The 19894-nt window shown below is 37.8% G+C and overlaps 2 protein-coding genes and 1 pseudogene across 3 annotated transcripts; 1 reads left to right on the top strand and 2 right to left on the bottom strand.

Annotated features, from left to right (window-relative positions):
• Nucleotides 1-773: 773 nt before the first annotated feature.
• On the bottom strand, nucleotides 774-8925 carry LOC143881167 (transcription factor UNE12-like). The gene is made up of 6 exons (XM_077384156.1): nucleotides 8475-8925; nucleotides 7045-7161; nucleotides 6501-6566; nucleotides 2931-2996; nucleotides 2146-2223; nucleotides 774-1235 (listed from the first exon to the last, which is right to left on the bottom strand). The coding sequence occupies exons 1-6, from the start codon at nucleotides 8805-8807 to the stop codon at nucleotides 1005-1007; spliced, it is 891 nt and encodes a 296-aa protein (XP_077240271.1). The 5' UTR covers nucleotides 8808-8925; the 3' UTR covers nucleotides 774-1004.
• A 2017-nt stretch (nucleotides 8926-10942) lies between these two features.
• On the bottom strand, nucleotides 10943-13001 carry LOC143881140 (pentatricopeptide repeat-containing protein At2g22410, mitochondrial pseudogene; annotated as a pseudogene).
• Nucleotides 13002-13175: 174 nt separating this feature from the next.
• LOC143881150 (light-inducible protein CPRF2-like) lies at nucleotides 13176-19010 on the top strand. Of its 2 annotated transcripts, XM_077384143.1 has the most exons (6): nucleotides 13176-13330; nucleotides 14302-14389; nucleotides 15635-15845; nucleotides 16935-17010; nucleotides 17129-17254; nucleotides 18429-19010. In XM_077384143.1, the coding sequence occupies exons 1-6, from the start codon at nucleotides 13256-13258 to the stop codon at nucleotides 18828-18830; spliced, it is 978 nt and encodes a 325-aa protein (XP_077240258.1). In that variant the 5' UTR covers nucleotides 13176-13255; the 3' UTR covers nucleotides 18831-19010. The 2 variants fall into 2 exon arrangements, with proteins under 2 accessions (XP_077240258.1, XP_077240265.1); XM_077384150.1 differs by lacking the exons at nucleotides 13176-13330; nucleotides 14302-14389 and adding an exon at nucleotides 14769-14898.
• The last annotated feature ends 884 nt before the right edge of the window (nucleotides 19011-19894 follow it).

The raw sequence follows: 19894 nt of genomic DNA, 5'->3' as shown, positions 1-19894 counted from the left end.
ATTTTTCCGAAATCGAAATTTAAAACCATGCTTGGGACAGCCAGCTCGAGTGTATCTACGATTGGAGAGAAGCTGATTTACTTCACCTGTGAAGGATTCAAGGGGCCTGATTGCCATGTACACTGCAGCTGGCTGTCCCATGTAAAGAAAAGGGAGGAATTTATCATTTCCCTTTTGTTTTTTTTTTAAATATTTTATCCAAGAATAAAGGTAGGAGTGAACAGAGGATAGCCTATTCAAGGATAAAATAAACCTTGAGTCGCTCTCGCTTTCTCATGCTGAATAGCCCTTATGAAATGAACACATGTTAACCTACAGAATCAATGGGCTCTCTCTCTCTCTCTCTCTCCAATGATTCAAGGTTTAAAATATCCCAATCACAGCAAACCAGTGCTCTCTCTCTCTCCCCAATGACTCAAGGTTTAAAATATCCCAATCACAGCAAACCAGTGCTTAATCAAATCTCTGTTGACTACAATCCTCCTTCCTACCATCACATTTTACAATACCATAAACTATTTTATCTACTTCAGTATCCTTTTGATATTTCCCTGGATATATAGTCTCTGTGATGATGTATCTATATGACTATATACTCATCCATCCTTTTTAGATGGTCCCTCCACCCACTATCCAGAAACAAACAAACAAAAACAGCCCCCTCCCCCCACCAACAAAGTGTTTTGGTAATCCACCACTGCCCCACCCTGCAAAAGGACAAGATCCCCAAAGAGCTTTCACAATCCACCTCTCCACACTCAAACATGGAATCATAAGAGGAATATCTGTATTTTTTTCAGCCATACATAACATTACACCATGTTTGATAAAATGATAAATAATAAGAAAATGGCAAAAAAAAAAGAGTCAAATATGGCATCTGACTTTGATTACAACAAGGAGGGAGTTGGAAACCACCCAGGGGGAACCAGCGAAGGTTCGTTATGTCGGGCCTGAGCGTGTAGGAGTCGTTGAGGGCACGTGCAAACACGTATTCTTGTGATCTATGAAGGGGCATTAAGCTCTGGCTTGATGAGTGGTGGAACATCAGGTTGGTGAGTGTGGTATATGGCGGAGGCAAGTGAGATTGGCATGATGCAGAGGGACTTGGATTGGAGGAACTGCATGGCAGCACCGATATCTGCTTCCATGAGCTTTGCTACTTTTCGTTCAGTGCCATCGGTCGACCACTTCTCCCATGCATGTGGGTTGCTTCCACCCTCACTGGCCTCCCCCTTAGTTTCGAAAAAATGAGAAAAAAATAAAGAGATCATACATAGAAATTCTATGCTATGAAGCATATTACAAAGTTCAGATTCAGAAATAATTCGAAGAGGCAAATGCTTTTCTATCTACAATATGCATATCAACTATACACATACTTACTTTTCTAAATAAGACAACTAAAAGCATCGAAGGACGGTTAAGTGTATATGTTTGCTAAATTAGGATGCGGGTTCGATTTTCACTACAATGCAATCTTCAATAATTTGAGTTTCTCATAAGTTTTGAAAATAATAATGAGAAATTGGAGAATTATTTGTCACTCATATAATTTGACAAATTTTGGGTTCAATTTGAAAATTTAGCATTTAATTCGAAAAATGCGAGCTTTTTTCCATGAAATTTTCAATTATTTGGAGAATTGACAAATTTTGGGTTCCTTTTGAAAAATTAAAATTTAATTCGAAAATGCGGGATTTTATCCGTGAAATTTTCAATTATTTGGAGAATTTTACAAGTGTGCTACAAATATGCAGATACATACATACAATGAACAAGCATAAATGCATATGCATATAAAAAGGCCTAAGGTCTTTACATGTTTGCAAACTTTAATTTAAACATAATGAGAAATGTAAGCAATATGTACCAGCTAGATTGCAAGCATAAAAGAACATACAAGTCAGCTAGCTCGTTTGAAACTGATAGCAATAATGGCATTGTGGGCTTTCAGAGCCTTACGTTTAGGAATCCAATCCCTCCTTAATGAATTTATCCACTTAATAGATATATTGATTCATCCCTAAAGGAAAAGTAAAGGCAAGTGTTGAATAGATTATGGAATGGGTCATGGTTGCAGAACCATGTATCCTACATAAATAATTACCCCAATGGAATCATTCAAACAAAAAAAATAATTACCTCAACGGACTGCAGTGGGATGTCGGCTACAAGCTGCGCCACTGCACCAGCTCCACCCAGTCTGCTCATGCTGAGAACCTGTTAATTCAATAAAAGGAAAAACAAAGATATGTAACTTAATACGAAAATTGAGAAATTAGAAGACAAAGGCGCAATGACCAGAACTCTCATATCCCTAAACAATGAGACATATGCTCTTATACTGTAACTCACGCTTTCTAGAAACCATCGAACGGGATCACAATTTCCTTGATTATAATGGACTTCATGGTGGATGATAAACAGGATTCAGGTTGCACCCCCACCTAAAAGAAGATGCAACAACTTTGGCAGAATTCTGTTGATCAGAACCCAACAATTCGAATAAAAATAAAATTAGTCTGTTTGTACAACTGGCATGGTTTCCTTTGACTGATACTCCTATTTCAGGGAAAGTTGTACACGTAAGCCATGTTCAAAAGGGGTTAGTATGGAAATAGGGACAAGGTTGGTATGAGTTGGTAATAGGTTGATATGAATTTGGTGAAGGGCTATTCTTGAAAAATAAATTCAATGAAATTGGTTCATCTGCCGATTTCAAGTACAGATATGGTTAGGGCTAAAATTAAAATGAGTTCTAATGTTTTACACAAATTTCAGAAAATGACGTGATACCATTACATAGAAATGGGTATGCAACTGTAAGTCTTAATTGTATCTTTCTAGGACATATTTGAAATTTGCTTGTAATTAAGTAGACAATTACCAAAACTTTATATTCAATTCCATGAGAAGCAACATTTTACCTTGACTTGGAGCCTCAGGAACTTCACATAGTCCACAATTTCATCAAGCATAGCTGCTCTATCTGTCTGCACAAGTAAATTTAAAGGTATTAATAAGGAGAGAAAAATTTAACACACCAAAAAGAAGAGGGCTTTCGACATCACCAGAATCTTTGATGCCTAAAGGACCCAAAAATGCAAGGACATCAAGAATGAAACCTTTCTTAAGTAAATCTTCAGAGAACAACCTCCAAAATTCCTTTCTAACTAAAGCTAATCCAATAATAAGATCCTTGATTTCCCAAATAATCTTTCCAACCAAAGAGCATAATCCACGAAAAGATCTCCACACTAAGTTCTCATCGGCTTCTTAGATCATACCTTTAAGCATAATCCATGAAAAATGCAATAACTTTGGTGGCTGAAGCTTTGATATAGACCCTAGAGTTTTGCATTCAATGCTTCCTATCATAGAACCCATTTTGAAAAGAGAAATTCCCCAATATGATCAGTTTATTTTTGGCAAGAGTTTCAAGAGATTGGTCAACCTTTGGATAAAAATTGAAACTTCCAATAACTTTGGACTCCCATACAAACAAAGCTGTCAGCACTGGAAGTGATATGATGGCTAACCCACGGAAATCATATGAGTGGACTTAGTTACTTTAAGAGTCAATTTTGCTTCAGTATGATCCTTTCCTACAAACCTGTGATGATTAAAAGAACCCAAGTACTGATCGCAACACAGGATTTTCTAGTTTTATTTTCTGTAGTAGCTCATATGAACCGCACGGGATGTGCCGTATTTTTTCCAACATGTTTTAAATCTTCTTTGCATCAGGAAGATAGAGGACAGGTGTTAGGATTCTGTACTCTCTCATCTCTATGTGGTTATTAGGTATTGGCAACTAGTATGTTGTTTCGAATCTTGTGACAAACTCTTTGGTGGTGTTGTTTTGGTGACAGCAGATTCATTTGTCTTCTGATTGTGACATCAATCTGTGGCTAATTGGTGGATTAGTGTTAAAGTGTGTTGTGATGAAGAAGAAATTTGTTGACTCCAAGTCCAGTAGACTAGATCTATTGAAGTTTTTTTTTATAGCTGCAAAGGAAAGCAGAAGTATCTTACAAAGAAAAAATATGGATCTGATACATCTAGCTTCTCAGGGTGGATTTAGGAAGATGAGTAGACATGATTATGTAAAAGTATGGAAGATTGGTAATAGTCTGATTTTTCTTGATATTGCAAAGCAAATTTGGGAACATGTTCGGAAGATATATTCTAGCTTCTAGGTCTCGCAACATTATCAAAATATATCAGATATTACATCAGTTTTTTCAACTTGAAGGAGGCTGACAAGACCCTTGAAGATTATTGTTCTACCATGATGAGTGTCTGTGAGGAGTTGAACATTTATCAACCAATTTTCTTGGATCGGTAGAGGATGCAACGTTAAAGAGATAAGTTTGACGCATAGTTACTAGAGCAGGAAGCAAGTGCGAGAAGCGATGCCGGAAGGAGGTATAGAAAAGAGAAAATGAGGGAAGTGAAAAACCATAAAGAACGTAAATAAAAAATTTATGGGAATCGTCATTGAAAGTTAACACGAAACATGTAATAAGCCTTGTTGGAAGCGAACAAGAAGTACATGGAACGAGTAGGATTGTAGTGGTTAGGGAAGAAGGATTAATAAAGGTAAGGATCACAACTTTTAGGAATTCGCAGTTTTACATGTTTTATTCATGTATATTTATTGTTAAGTTTTTTTGGAAAAAGATGCACATTATTTTCATTTGGAACTTAATATGAGTTTTCGATGAGTTTTCAAGTTTTAAATTCGCTCTTTTAAAAACTCTCCTTCAACATTATTAAAAGGAGAAAATATTCTTTTAGGAAGAAAAATAACCAAAACACGAAGTGTACCCTTGATTAAGAGGAAACGCGTAGGAAGTGATTGGGAAGCGTGCTTCCCCTAAATTTGGGACGTGAGAAGAAACTTAGCTTCCGAAGCAAGTTTTTTGGGAAGCAAGCTTCCCATCTAACTAGAAAGTTTCCGGTAACTACTTTAATGTCACCCTGTTTCTCTCTAGTTTGAAGTATGATTATAATCCAATTCGTTCCCAAACTGTCACTAGTCCAAAGTTTCATCTTTGAAAAATATTTCTCAAGACTTCAGAGAGCGTTGATGTTTAGGTCTGGTTGGCCAATTGGAGTTGACCACTTAACCGTTCAGCTTTGGCAGTGACAGGAGGTGTTAGTCGTGGAGGCCAGAGTGTTGGACGTAGTGGTAATCAGGTTATCATATTGAGTTGGAAGGAGGCCAGGGCAGTGACCGTGAACCTCGTATTTGTGCTCACTGTGGTCATGAGGGCAACACTATGAATTTTTGTTGGCATCTTAAAGGCAAATTAACAAGCTTTGCTAATGGTGCAATGTATACATATTATGGTGTCATCTCTCAGTCTTCAGGGATATTTTTTCTGTAGTCGGAAACCTAAGGAGGAATATTCCTATCTTGTTGTTAAGTTTGCAACTCAGTCACTCACTTCCACTGCTACTCAAGCTCAGTCAGGTACCTTCACAACTTCTGTAGCCTCCTCGTAAAATCCTTGGGCTATTGACATGAGAGCATCCAATCATATATCTGGCAGTCCAAGTAGGTATTCCAACTTCCATTATTTTCTTCTACACAATGTGTGATCCTTGCAGATGGTACTACATCCAGTGTTTTTGATGTAGGAACTGCTCAACCGAGTTCTTCCCTTTTTTGTAATCTGTCTTGTATATGTTCCTAAATTTGCCTTTAATTTGATATTCGGCAGTAAACTCACAAAGTTTCTAAATTGTTTAGTAACATTTTATCCATCCTTTTGTGTTTTCAGGATTTAAAGGCGAAGAAGAGAATTGGTGGAGGCCATGAGTATGGAGGTCTTTATTATTTTAATGATGGTGGTGGTTCTGAGAACATTCTTCGCTCTCTCCTCTTCAACGACACAGTTGCTTGGGAGTTAAGGCATCCATTATTGAAAAGATTGAAGCTATCAATCCATTATTTGTTTTAACTGCCTGCTTTTTAATCAACCGAATGCCATCATATGTTCTTAATTGCAGTCTCCTCACTCGTATTTTTGGGTGCATTTGCTTTGTTCATCGGTTAGGTTTTGGCTATGACACATATACAGAAATATATAGATTATAGTGGGAGAGTGGATATTCTCTCTTCTCTCATGATTCCCACATCTCCTCTCTTCACCTTTACTTCTTGATCGAGCCTTAGATTATAACAAATTTCTTTTTTTCTCCTCTTTGTAGCTTTATTAACCACAAGAAACCTTGCTGATTTATGTTTGTTCTTTTTTCTTTTTTTTGGTTGGTGAAAAACATCACACATTATTAGAAGGGAAAATGATGAATTTACCTGAAATTTGCAGAAATGAAATTGTTTCCCTGCCTTTATAAATAAAAATTCATGCAAGATTATTTAAAAAAAAATAACATTAACTGCAGATCACATTTTGTGGAAAACAGAAAATAAATGCAACCAATATTGCATAAAGAGAGTAAAATTGTAATGGTGTAGAGGCAGTGACCTTGTTGGAATTGGGGACAAGTTCCTGCAAAGCTTTCATCCTTTCAGAAATTCTTTCCCTACGTAGCTACATCCATTGAACAAAAGCAAGTAAACTGTTAGAATATTATACTGGAAATATAGCAAAAAATTGTAAATGTGCCAGTGGTTTCCATTGTATCTATAAAAAATTCTAAGCTTTTAAAATATTGTGGGTTGTCAGTATTTTGAAACTGAATAAAAATTAACTTATCAATATCATACATGGATTTGTTCAGAAATAGAAATGCAGTGGTTTTGCTTGTTTAGGCTAAAACTACTCAATTGTGCATTCCTCTCTTTTATGTAAATCAATGCATGATAACAAAATATGATTTTTGTACTCCACTATTACTTAAAGACTACTAGAGCTGGTTTTCCATTAAATCCCACTAAATCAACATTGGAAAATTTTTAATATCTTTGCTGAGAAGAAAATTTCTGCAGTTCTTCAAAAAAGGTGCATTTTAGTAAATTATACACTAGACAGTGAACATGTCTAAGTGTGTGTAGATAATTCAACTTACGCGCTCAGCAATACTGTGGGGATCGGTGGCTTGCCCTCGTCTTGCTCGCACTCTGGGACGCATGGAAGGTGAGTACGGGACCGCAACAGTTCCTGCTGTCGGTTGGCCATGGATACTCTGGGAAAAATAAAAAAATCACAATTGCATCAGTTTACTAAGAATTTTACAGAGAGGGTGGTGATGATTTTCAAGCCATTACTGACTAAATCCTCGCCATAGTTGTGAAAATTTTAGCCAGGTGTGCAAACTTTTACTAGAAGTGATGATACTGTAAAACTTGTCGACCCAAAACAAATTTAAATGCAATGGTATAGGCAGAACCCAATGCAGTGTTAAACCTGCTCATGCAATACTAGTTTCCCTTTATCACAAATGCTTAATATGTAACTCAAAATCAGTAAATGTGGTCCATGCATTGGATAATCCAAACCGTTGATCAGATGGACTATATCACTAGATGAGACTATCAGGGCTGTTTGGATACAGGGAAATTTTTTATTGGAAAGTATCCATGGGAGATGAATTTTCCAGCATTTAGTTAACTCATATTCACTGAGAGAGATTTGGGAAATTTTTAACCACCATTTTCACATGTTTTACAACTTTTTGTGTAACATTTTATGTGGGCAATCATTGATTTAAACCGACGGTCTAGATTGATGAATGAAATTAAGAGTGAAATTACTGGAGTTACCCATTCACCAAGCTGATCATGAGGGCTATAAGAGTAATCAACTTATCTAATAATTGCATATATGGTGATGCTCTCTCTCTCTCTCTCTCTCTCTCTATCTCTATATATTATATTGGTAGTGACACCTCCCTACCAGGACCAGTGGACCACTACTCTTTGAGTTTTACCCGCACGTGTACGGGAATAACCCTTCGTGCAACCTATTACACGTGGCACTGCAGGCCCACTTACCAACCCAAAAGCTGACGTAGATTAGCTTTTCTCAGTTAGCAAACACTCCTTACTTTTAACAAAAATATCAGAAATGCCCCTACCCCACGGAAAACGTTAAGTTTTCTACTCCAGTTTTTTTGGAGGGCATATTTGTGATTTGATAAAAGGGCAAATATATTTCCACCCTCTTTTTCAGCTTTTCCACCTCCTTTTTGCTTGTCTTTACCAAAGAAAAGAAACATCCCCACCCCTTTTCTTTGTATTTTCATTGAAATGACTCCATTTTCAGGAAAAGGAAAACAGAAGGGGTGGAGATATCATTTCCCAACAAAAAAAGACATATTTCCCCTTCCCCTTACAGCATAAAATGAATTAAAAGGTCTGTAGCAGAGAAGGACGCATTTGTCATTTTCTTTTAAAAAAAAATGTGCCTATATTCCAGAAAAGGAAATGATGATGAAGGGCATGAACGCCATTTTGAAAAAAAATGGGGGCATAAATGTCATTTAAGAATCCCACTTACAATCTTTCCAGCATCTTTCCCCTGAATCTTGTCGCAAAACCGCTTACCGCTTCCCGAAACGTCTTCCGGTTTCATAAAACCGCCATGCCTTTGCTCCAAGCTCAGTCCGAGGGGAAAAACCGCTCCCTGAAAACCGCCTCCGATGGCCTGATCGGAACCTTCGCCGGAGGATTCCATCCGAAAGGCCATCGATGCCGGAGTTCCGGCAAAATTAGGTTCGTTTTCCGGCAAATCTCCGGCGTAGGAAGGCATGGAGAGGATCTGGTCGAAGAAATCGTCGTTTAATCCTTCTTGAGAGTTCAACATGGTTGAAAGTAGAGGAATTTGTTTCATAAGAAGAGATAAAGATGAGTTTAGGGGGAGGTAAGGGAAAAAGGAAGGGTTTTTTTAAGGGCGTCGAACGGGGTTTTTAGAAACGAAGACTTCGTTGGCGAAACGGGTTACAGATTCGTTGCCTTTATACTGTCCCTCGCGCGCGTGTAAAAAACCGTGGGGAAATGATCCATTTAGCCCCCTTTTCTTCTCTGGTGCACCCCCTCTAGAGTAAGAAAAATTAGGGTAATGATGAATTCGCACCCCTTGTTGGATAATTCGCCCCCCTTGTAATATTTAAAAGTCATTCCGCCACAAAATCACATTCTAAGGGGTGCGAATGATCGTAAAGTAAAGAGGGTGCGAATCTATCTTCTCCCGGAAAGTTATTACTTCCCTTTTGTACCGGGTAAAACACCACTGGTTTGCGTAAAAATTCTAAAATTTACAGTCCAAGAGACAATTTTGCCCTCAAGTGAAAACAGGACGAAGGAACTTTACAAATCATAACTAAGCATTAGCGGGAGTGGCTGTAAAAATAAGAAAATGGGTGAAGAAATCCATCTTGGGTAATTTTGCTCGTGACCCAAGCTCTGAGTCGGCGCTAGCTAAGGAGGTTGGTAACAAAGGCTGATGAGAACTTTGATTGAGTTCTTTAATTTTCTACACATCGACTAATTCATTTCAGTCCTTTTCGGAAAAAAAAAAAATTACCATGAACAGAGGACTTGATGGGAGTGTTGTAAATGGAGTGAAGAAAAACTCACTCAACTAACAATTGCATAGTATTCCGTACTCAACTCAACTCAACTCAACTCAACAAAGCCTTTGTCCCAAACTAGTTGGGGTCGGCTCGTAATATGGTGTAGGACAATATCGATAAAGGCCTACTTAATTTTTCGGATGAGAAGATGGGTATTAACATTGATCTGTTCTCCAAAGCCATCCAGATCAATGTAGTATTAGCCGACCTCGGGACGATGGTAAAAGAAAGTCCCAAGCAAAAGGACAATTCAACTACCAAATGCAGGTGAAAGCAATCGACCGACTATGCTGCTCAATCGCCAAATACAGTCTCATGTGATCGGTGTGGATGTGTTGTGAACTAGCTCAAACAATCAACCATGCGCATAGTGCTAGTTTTCCTCATATTAAGGACTGGCTCCATCAACTTAGAGCAGCGTCATCAGATGTCAACGGTGCAGCCGACATGTCTTACTTATGATCTGTTCTATCAGAGGTCACTAGCTCCGCTAAGAATGGTGTACTCTTTGTGGCTCTAAGGAATGGCAAGGGGTGACTGCCAATGCCAGATGCTCTGCTAAGAATGTAGGACTAGTTGAAGAAAGACATAATGCAGATGCTCTTGTACCAAATTAATGCACTAGTTGATGAAAGGCGTAATGCAGAGGCTCTGATACCAAATTAATGCACGTGACTTTAGCGGAAGCTTTAATTGTCTGGTCTTGAATAAAGGTGTTGATGGAAGGAAAGGGAAGGAAAAGAGTTGCTGGAATAGTTAAAAGGGCAGTTGGAATGGTTAAACGAGCACTTAGATTTGTTGGAAAAGGGTGTGGTTGTATTGGAAATGGCATTAAAATGTATCATTTTCGTCATTCAAATGAAGGAAAGGGTTAATGGCTCTATTGGGAATTATACGTGTGAGTTATTGAAAGTTTAATAAAGTGGAAAGGAGTTTAAAAGTTGGTTTCAAGATTGGTTAAATGAAATCAAGAATTTGTTTTGGGAGGTTAAAAAAGATCAAGAAGATGGTTGATATAGGTCAAGAAAGATAAAGAATTAGTTAATCAAGAACAAGGTGGTTAAGAAAACAAGAAACATGATTCGTGGATGTTAAAGAAAATCAAGAGGGGTGATTTTTTTGCTATAACAAGGGTATTTTTCCTTGGGTGTTGGTAGACTAAGATAAAAGAAAGAAAGTGTACTCGGTAAGTAGAATGGAGGCTTCTTTGGGGGGGTATGCAATCAAAGAGAGAGCGAACATGGGGCTCTCAGCTGGAAGTTTTGGGGCTGAGAAAGTTCAACATGTTCTGGCAGATTAGGAAGAAGAAGTGTCTCTGAGTGATGTTTTTTTTTTTTTTTCCTTGAACGGTAACAGTTTTATTTCAATAAAAGGGTGTAGACTCTCTGAGTGATGTTTGAAAAGCAATCACTGATGTCATATATATTATTAAGACATTCACCACTTTTATGGTGAAGCATAAGTCAACTTTTCTGTACAAATTCAAATTCATGGGTGTTCGATAAACCCAGTCATCTATATAACAGACTCACTTTTTCTCTGCAATGAATAAATTAGTTATCCATCTCTGTTGTTTGTGCAAAGGGAGGCATTGATTGAACAGATTGCTTGAACTGTGATCTCAAACCCGTTCATATCGTCTTTAACTGTGTCTCAATCTTTTCTAACATGAATCGAATTTCTATCTGTTGTGGGTGTGAAGTGTCCCCAACAAGAAACTCATGAACCATTCCGTTCAGCTCGATCAAACTGCATCCGGGCGTTTTCCTCATCCCCATTTCTTTCATCTCCTTCCTTTGCCTCATGACCCCATTCCAGTTACAGGTTTCTGCGTACATGTTAGAGAGCATTACACGGGCCCATTGATCAGATGGGTCCAGCTCAAGCATTCTCTCAGCTACAGTCTCGCCTAGCTCCACATCTTTGTGCACTTTGCACGCGCTTAGTAATGAACCCAATACAACCACATTGGGTTTCATCGGCATTTCTTCTACGAGATTATGTGCTTCTCTCAAACGCCCCATCCGGCCTAGTAGATCAATCATACACCCATAATGTTCGATCTTTGGTTTGATCCCATACTCTCTTTCCATTGAATGGAAATACTGAAACCCTTGATCTAGTAATCCAGAATGAGCACATGCAGTTAAGACTCCCACCAATGTCACATCATCCGGTTGAACTCTCTCCTCAATCATCCGTGAGAAAAGATGAAGGGCAGACTTTGCATTTCCATGCATGGCGAACCCACATATGATTGATGTCCATGAGAAGAGATCTCTCCTAGGAACCTTCTCAAAAACCTGAAGTGCTTGCTCAATGCTCCCACACTTGAAGTACATGTCAATCAGGCCAGGATCCAGAGACCCATCTAAATTCATACTATTCTTCTCCATATATGCATGAATCCATATCCCGGTATCCAACGCACCTAGGCTAGCGCAGGCCGACAGCACGCTGGACAATGTCAATCGATTGGGTTTTACGCCATTTGATTCCATCTCATGAAATAAAGCCAACGCCTCCTTGCATTGACCGGAGCGTGAAAAGCCCCCCACCATTGTGTTCCATGACACAACATCTCTGTTAGGCATTCTCCTGAATAATTGAAGCGCAATCTCCAGGTTATTGTGTCTGCAATACTGATGAATCATAGTATTCCAAGCCACAACATTTCTCAGAGGCATTTCATCAAATACTTTCCGTGCAAGTTCCAAACTCCCACTTTCTCCATACATACCCACCAACCCACTACTCACAAACGCATCAATCTCAATACCACTCTTACTAATGAAACCGTGCATCTTGTTTGAAATACCTAAATCTCCCAACTGACTACAAGCAGAAATAATAGTTGCTAAAGCAACCGAGTCAGGCATTAAACCCATAACTCTCATCTCTCCAAACAGCCCCAAAGCCTCTTTAGGACTATTCCCACACGCATAAGCACGAATAATCGCAGTCCACAAAACAAGACCTCTTTGAGGCATTTCATCGAACACTTTGCGCCCATTATCAATAGACCCGTAATTAACATACAAACCCACCAATGCACTCGCAACAAACTGACTGAATCCAAACCCAATTTTCACAACACATGAATGGATTGATTCCCCCTCTCTAACCTCTGATCGATCAGTTAGAGCTTTGATCAGGTACATAAATGTCTGACTATTGGGTCTTATGCCCGTTTCGAGCATCTGTTGATACAGGGAAAGGGGCGAATCGGGAGAATGGGGGTGGTTTTCGACAATTTTTTTGATCATGGTGTTCCATGTGAAGAGATTGGGGTGAGGGATCGAATGGGCGTGGTTGAAGTTGAGAAATCGAGTGGCGGGAAAGGCGTATTTGATAACAGTGGTGATGATCATGTGTGCGTCAGAGACCCTTGAATTGATAATGACACTCCTGTTTTCTCCGGACTGCGATTGGTTCGTTAGAAGCAAATAATATGTTTCTCTAATGACTAAAATACCCTTAAAACAAAGCATAACTACCTACATTTTTATATGAATTTTCCAGCGGTTGGTTAAAACATTTTCACAGAAAATATTTTCCAAATATTTTCCAAACATTCCCCCTCTATAGAAAATGACCCCCACCTACTTACGTGTGGGCCCCACAAATAGACGGTTCCAAACAGCCCCGGTGGAAATTTGTGGCATATTTTGGGCACAGTGTTGTTAGGAAAGCAAAAGAGGGGAAGATGAATCGCAGCCCTTCCGAATGGATTTTCCAGAGATTTCTCCAAGAAGCTTTGAATTCCTCTGCTTCGACCTGGGTACGTGTGTTTATCTTCTGTATTGCCTTCTTTCTTGTCTGGAATGGTTTCATGGAATTTGTTTTGGGGGATTTGGAGTGGTTTACTCTCATGGGTTTTCTTTATATTGGACTTATATTTGTTGGATTCTCTAGTATGCTTCCTGTTTTCTGCTTTTTCTGTGGTTTACTCTCATGGGTTTTTTCTATGACCTGATTTCTTATTGCTTGGTGGGCTTTCATGGAATATGCAAATTTCAATCTTGTAATTTTGTAATATGTTTTGATGTAGTAGTTTCAAATTATTGTTTTGAAGTTCAAAATTGGTATGTTAGTGCCCTCTTTTCTCTATCCATTTTTTATTTTCTTAGAGTGAATGTTGTTCCAATCAATCAATGCATTTACTTATTTTAACTACTCTCTAGTAATTTTGTCATAAAAAGCATGATACTTTTGCCTCCTAAGCTTTGATGAATTTTCTTCAACTTGGATTATATATTTATTATACACATCTATTGGCGCTTATATATATATATATATATATATATATATATATATATATATATATATATATATATAGGAACGAACTCCCCTTGTCATATATATACATCTGGGACAAGGTTCATTCCTATTATAAAAATATGGTTGTCAGCAGCCTTTGACGGCTGGTTAATGCATATGCGACAAGTTGAATTCATGCCTATTATAAAAACATGGTTGTGCTGATATCTTTTCCACATATATAGGGAAATGATATCAGCACAATCATGTTTTTATAATTTTCATGAACTCAACCTGTTGCATGTGGTTTAAGAACCTGTTGTGTGTGTGTGTGTGTGTTTTGGTGGCACTTGGAAGTATTTTTTTTTTCACTGCAAAATATTTTTGCAAAGCCTATGGCTATGCTGTTGCACAGAATATTTTTACTCATACCATTCCAAAAAAACAACACACACACTCACATTATTTTTTAATCATGTCAACACTCAACAGGCATCCGGCGTGAAACCTCAAGAGTCTGCTCCTTTAGGTGACAGTGAATTGCTGGCTTCAGATATGGGATCTCAAGCTCTTGGTAAAGGTATCATTTTCACATTTTAGTATTTAAAAAAAAAATTATCATTTTCACATTTTAGCACTTATCATTCTAGTCACATTTCAGAAGTTCTTTCATGCTCACTCTACCTGTACTGATGCATATTTGATGAATTTTTTGACTAAATATTTCTTACAAATTTCTGTGGGGAATCTAATCCATAATGAGTATCGGATTTTGGGAATAATAGCCTATATCACTGATTCCAGTGAGCAATTGATGTTTACTACAGCTGCAACATTTTCACTCTTTTCCATAAGATAGAGATGAAAATGGATACTCCCTGTGGTGTAAATGTACATGTCGACACATAATACAACAAAGGTTTAGAGTCTCATGTATTCAAAATGTATCGGATAGGTACGTTTATCGTCGATACAGGATACATATCGGATGAACCAAATGCTCGTTAGCCGATCGAAGCATATGACTAAAATCGACATTCATCTCCTTTCTGATGTCATTAATGCGCGTGATCAGGTTGGTGTTGAAAGGTAATGTTGAGTTGGAGCTTCTCTGTACGTCTCTTGTACCTAGATAGGAGTCTGAGTGAGTTGCTATTTGTGGCAGAGAGATTCTATACATGGGTATGCTTCAAGGGCATTCTCCAACTAATTTTTTTATGGCAACTCCATTGCTGACATTTTGGTCCTTGGTGGATTTAATTATTCTAATAAAGCTGAGGCATCTGCCCTTTGTCATGGGAATTGTGTCATTACCATTTATTTGTTAGGCCACTTCTGATAGATTTTCTAAATGCTGGTAAATTGTTGACTAGAGTTGATCGATTTCCTTGGAGACAGGCCATTACATTAGAGGAGATACTCTTTTAAGTTTTGGCTCCCGAAATCACTCATCAACTAGGAGTTGAATTTCTACAATTGCTGCCTTAAGACCATTCATTTGTGTGAGGGTCGTGATAAGCCTATTAAGCCCAATCAGATCTTTCTTTCTTAATCTTCCTCTCCTAAACATTCTATAGGGATTGGGCCACAGAATTTTTTGCTTTTTACCCCAACTTTTGCCAACTTTTTGGTTGCATATGTTGTGCTTTGAAGCTGTTATTCCCGTCAAATAACTTAATATTTTACTTAATTATATATTTTCTCACCGTATATCCTTGACATCAATTATTTCTTATTTTTAAATTGGAACTATTGTAATTTTTGTTCATGCAACACGAAGAATGTTGCATATTTATTACTTGTATATTATTTGTTCCTCACACAGGATCAGGGTATGATTTCTCCAAGATGCAAGATCAGGTTGTTGGTGGATCAGTGGGCATTCCAACATTGCCCTTTATTCCGAAAAATTCAGGGGTTCAAATTGGGTCAGCTATTAGTGGTTCATCCGGAGAACAATCAGATGATGATGATCTTGAATTTGAAACAGAAACAACTGACAATATGGACACTACTGATGTTAAACGTGTAAGGAGGTAAACGTTAGTTTCTAATGCTAATATTTTTCTAATTTTTTTATGTGGCTATCAAAGGAGGATGGAATGGAGTGGAGATGCTTTTGTATTTAAATGCATGAGCCCAAGTGCATCATTGTGGGTGTGCATGATTTTGAAGGAATGCTATCTTCAAGTTCATGTTGATTGCTCTTCTTAGGCCCTTTAAAACTTGAAAGTTGATTTGTTTTGTTTAGGAGTAATTAAGATATGTTTCTATCAGGCTAATGTGCTTTCTCAAGTTCCCATTATTGATACTTTTTAAAGATTGAACTATCGAATATCCTTAAAAAAAAGATTGAACTTTAGAACAATATTATGCTTGTTTTTAAGTATGTGATACTATTGCAAGCTGATGTGTGTTTGTGGATTTTTTTTAAATAGTAGGAAAAAATCTAATAAAAGAGAGCGAAGGAAACAACAAAGAGCAAACTGAATCGAGATGGTTAGGAAAACAGAAAATAAAATACAGCATTTGCAGAAAATAATCATTAGATCAATTAATTATTTTAGTCATCACATGGTTTATAAGTTAGAAACCTTAGGACCTATTTTGATCTCCAAACTGGCAGTAGGAATATCATACCCCAACCACAGACAAGTACACACATTTGTTTGTTCGTATTTACATATGTACAGTGTGTGAATGATCTATACTGCATGCTTCTTTCTTTGTTTATATTATGGAGCTAGTTGTTGTATCTTGATCTAGCAGACTTTGCTAATTTTTATAATTCAGTCTGTCTCATTTGTATCAACTATCAACATAGGTGTAGGAAATATCATTTTAGGAAAATATTATCGGTTCTCAATGCACATCCTAGGCATGTTGTTCGTACATGTATGTCCTTGTACATGTGTATGGTGTACCTTAGAAGAATTATCGGTTCTCAATGCACACCCAGGCATGTTTTACGTACATGTATGGCCTTGTACAGTGTACCTTTGAAGTCTTGCAGGTTTTTTTTTTTTCGAATGGTAGTTTGAACTTTAAAGACTTGTAATTTCTATATTAAATAATTTTATTTGCAATATCTTTGACTTTGTAGTGATCTATTTAATGTGGCTCAGGATGCTATCAAATAGAGACTCTGCAAGACGCTCTAGAAGTAGGAAGCAAGCACATTTGAGTGAGCTTGAGGCACAGGTTGAGCTTTCAGTCTTGTTTCATGTTTACCTTTTGTATCCATTTCATGTGTACCTTTTGTATCCAATTTTGAATGTTGGAAAATATTACTAACAAATTTCTCTGTCATGGTTACAAGGTTGGTCAACTGAGAGTTGAGAACTCTTCATTGTTAAAGCGTCTCACTGACGTAAGTCAAAATTACAATGAAGGTGCTGTGGACAATAGAATTCTGAAAGCAAATGTTGAACTGCTGAGAACTAAGGTAAAATTTTATTTTGTAAAGTATTTATGTCGAAATTATATTATTTAGCTTTCCAGTGGTGGGATGTGTACATTACATATTGGTGCATTCTACTGTCATGCCTCTGATATTTGTAGGTCGTGGTTTAGAGATTTTGAAATCATGGTTAAAGTCATTTTAGGTTGATATTGTGATGAAAATGTTGATTGTCCGTTTCATATGGACCCGTGGAGTTAATCGAGAATCATGAAATTTTCAAATAATTATCAAAAGGCGTACAGTCCCTTATGCGTGCTTAAATTCTGTAATTATGGCTGCTTCTGTTCACATAGTGAGAATAATTTGCACATGATGTGGAGAAAAGCTAAATCTTATCATCCAAATCTCGTCCAGTAACCATAGATGTGCCAAGTGGAATGTGATCAGATTGTTCTTCTTGTCAGCCATGACAATACGTTACCAGAATATCTAAGCTCATGTTGAATGGTTGATCCTAACCCCTCAGTGATGGGGATCATAGGCGTGTTGCAAACTGGTGGGGCCCAATAAGTGGCATATTTGCCCAATAAGTATCATAATTGACTTTCAGGGATTTTTTTTCCCATGTTATTTAGTTTTAGGGATTTTATTTCCATGTTATTTCAATTGCCTATATATATGAGAGCTTCATCTATTGGACAGTTTAGTTTTGCTGGAATAATATTGCTATGGATTTCTTCCCTCTTATTTCTCCTCTCTTCTTTTTCTCTCTTTCTTCTCTTCTTTTCCTCTTCTCCTCTTTCTCCCCTTTCCCTTCTCCAGGCCTGCATCACTCAGTTTTGTGATATTTGATATCCGTAGGCTGAGATTTCGCATGGATCAGTTCGTAGGACTTTACATGTTGCGTCTCTGGTGGTTGCCCACAAGATCAACAATCCCAATTACCTGACGTATTTGCTCATGGAACTGGAGGCTGGCATGATGAATATCCAAATGCTCATCGCACAGTGAGGCCTAGCTTGACTCCTTTTAATCATATTCGAACTCCGGCCTTGTATAAATATCATTTTACCTGATAACATGTGGAATTCATTTTTTTTTATCTTGATGGATGTAATTGCTGTGTTTATACTTCTGTTATCATAATTAACTCATGCTATCTCCCTCCATCAGTGAATTTCCCTTGTTAATTTTACGCCATTTCAACCGTTTACAGGTAAAGATGGCTGAAGATACAGTTAAGAGAGTTACAGGAATGAATCCCCTGTTTCCAACTATGTCTGATAATAGCATGCCATTTGTTGTCAACCCATCTGTCACAAACACAAATGCTGCTGTCCCTATACAAGAAGAACCCAAGCACTTTCAACCTACACATTATCAGAGACTAAACATCGGTGCTCATGGCATTCCCCCTGGCCTTACAGTCATTGATGTGCACGCCAATGGCGGCAAGATGGCTTTGACAGCTTCCATACAGCCAATAGCCAGCTTGGAACATCTGCAGAAGCGGATTTCTGGGGGAGCAACCCCTTGTGGACCTGTGGTGTGGGACGCCGGATGGGACCCAGAAACCTCTCATTTAGTCCAGAGCAGTAACAAACGGAACCAAGTATGAAGACTTGCAAGTATCGGAGAAACTGTAAGATTACATGTGTAAGTATTCTGATTTTATGTTTTGGAATTTTATATAATGCTTTATTTGTTACTTTAAACCTGTGTTATTTGGATTCTTCTTAATGGTTGACGTGCTCATGTCTGATTCCAATGCTTTAGGATTCAGTGCATCACTTCTGCATATCTTTTATGTATATTTTTTTTTCTAAATGCCGACAACTGATTTATAATATCACATGTTTCGAGTTTTATCTATTATAAGTTTTTTGGGATTTGCTAGGGTCCATTGCAAAAGGCATTTCGCAGATGGTCTTTTGCATGTCAGACCAGCCACGCAGGCTCACTTTTCAGCAGCTTTTGTCTTCATTCACGAGGTGGCTGGTCTGACATGCAACAGACCATCTGCGAAATGCCTTTTGCGATGGACGCTAGCAAATCCCAAGATACTGAGCATCCCTGTAGTATTTAAGCACATTATTCTAATGAGTGATTTCCAATGTTTGATGGGTCGGTGTTGAAGAATGATGACATTCTCACTTGTTTTTGCTCTCTGGAATGGGAAAAGGGTAGAAGCGCTGCGGAAAAGGTTTAAAGAAAGTAAGCTTCTTAAAGTTTTGGATTTTCATATTGTTGATTAGCTTCACGCTGCTAATTTTTAAGAATGGCATGAAGTTGACATGAGAGATTATAAATCTTACTGATTTTTGTAGCATAATTACAAGATATTGACTAGAAGAGTTCTCTCATTCATATTGATGAAGGGAAGGATACCATGGGAATGGTTGCATATCATTTTAACACCCCCACATGTTCATGTGGAGGTGTCTCAAATCACCTAGTTTGTTGTCTCTATAGGGAAGTTGGCCCTTGAAGACTAGAGTTCCCATCCTCAACCCAAGATCTTTAATACCAAAGGAAAGAAATAAACTAGAAATCTTGGGCTGTGATGTCCACAAGATCCTAGGCTGTGTAAAATCAATTGCGTATTTAACTTCAAAACCAATTGGGTATTTAATTATATACAAATAATTTCTAGAGGTACTCAACGAGGGCACCTGTTTGGTT

This window comes from Tasmannia lanceolata, unplaced genomic scaffold (assembly GCF_043159265.1).
Source record: "Tasmannia lanceolata isolate RefF3 unplaced genomic scaffold, GAP_Taslan_0.1 ptg000002l, whole genome shotgun sequence".
NCBI classification, from domain to species: domain Eukaryota; kingdom Viridiplantae; phylum Streptophyta; class Magnoliopsida; order Canellales; family Winteraceae; genus Tasmannia; species Tasmannia lanceolata.
The sequence above is the reverse complement of the archived record's forward strand: the minus strand, read 5'-3'. Positions and strand labels throughout refer to the sequence as shown.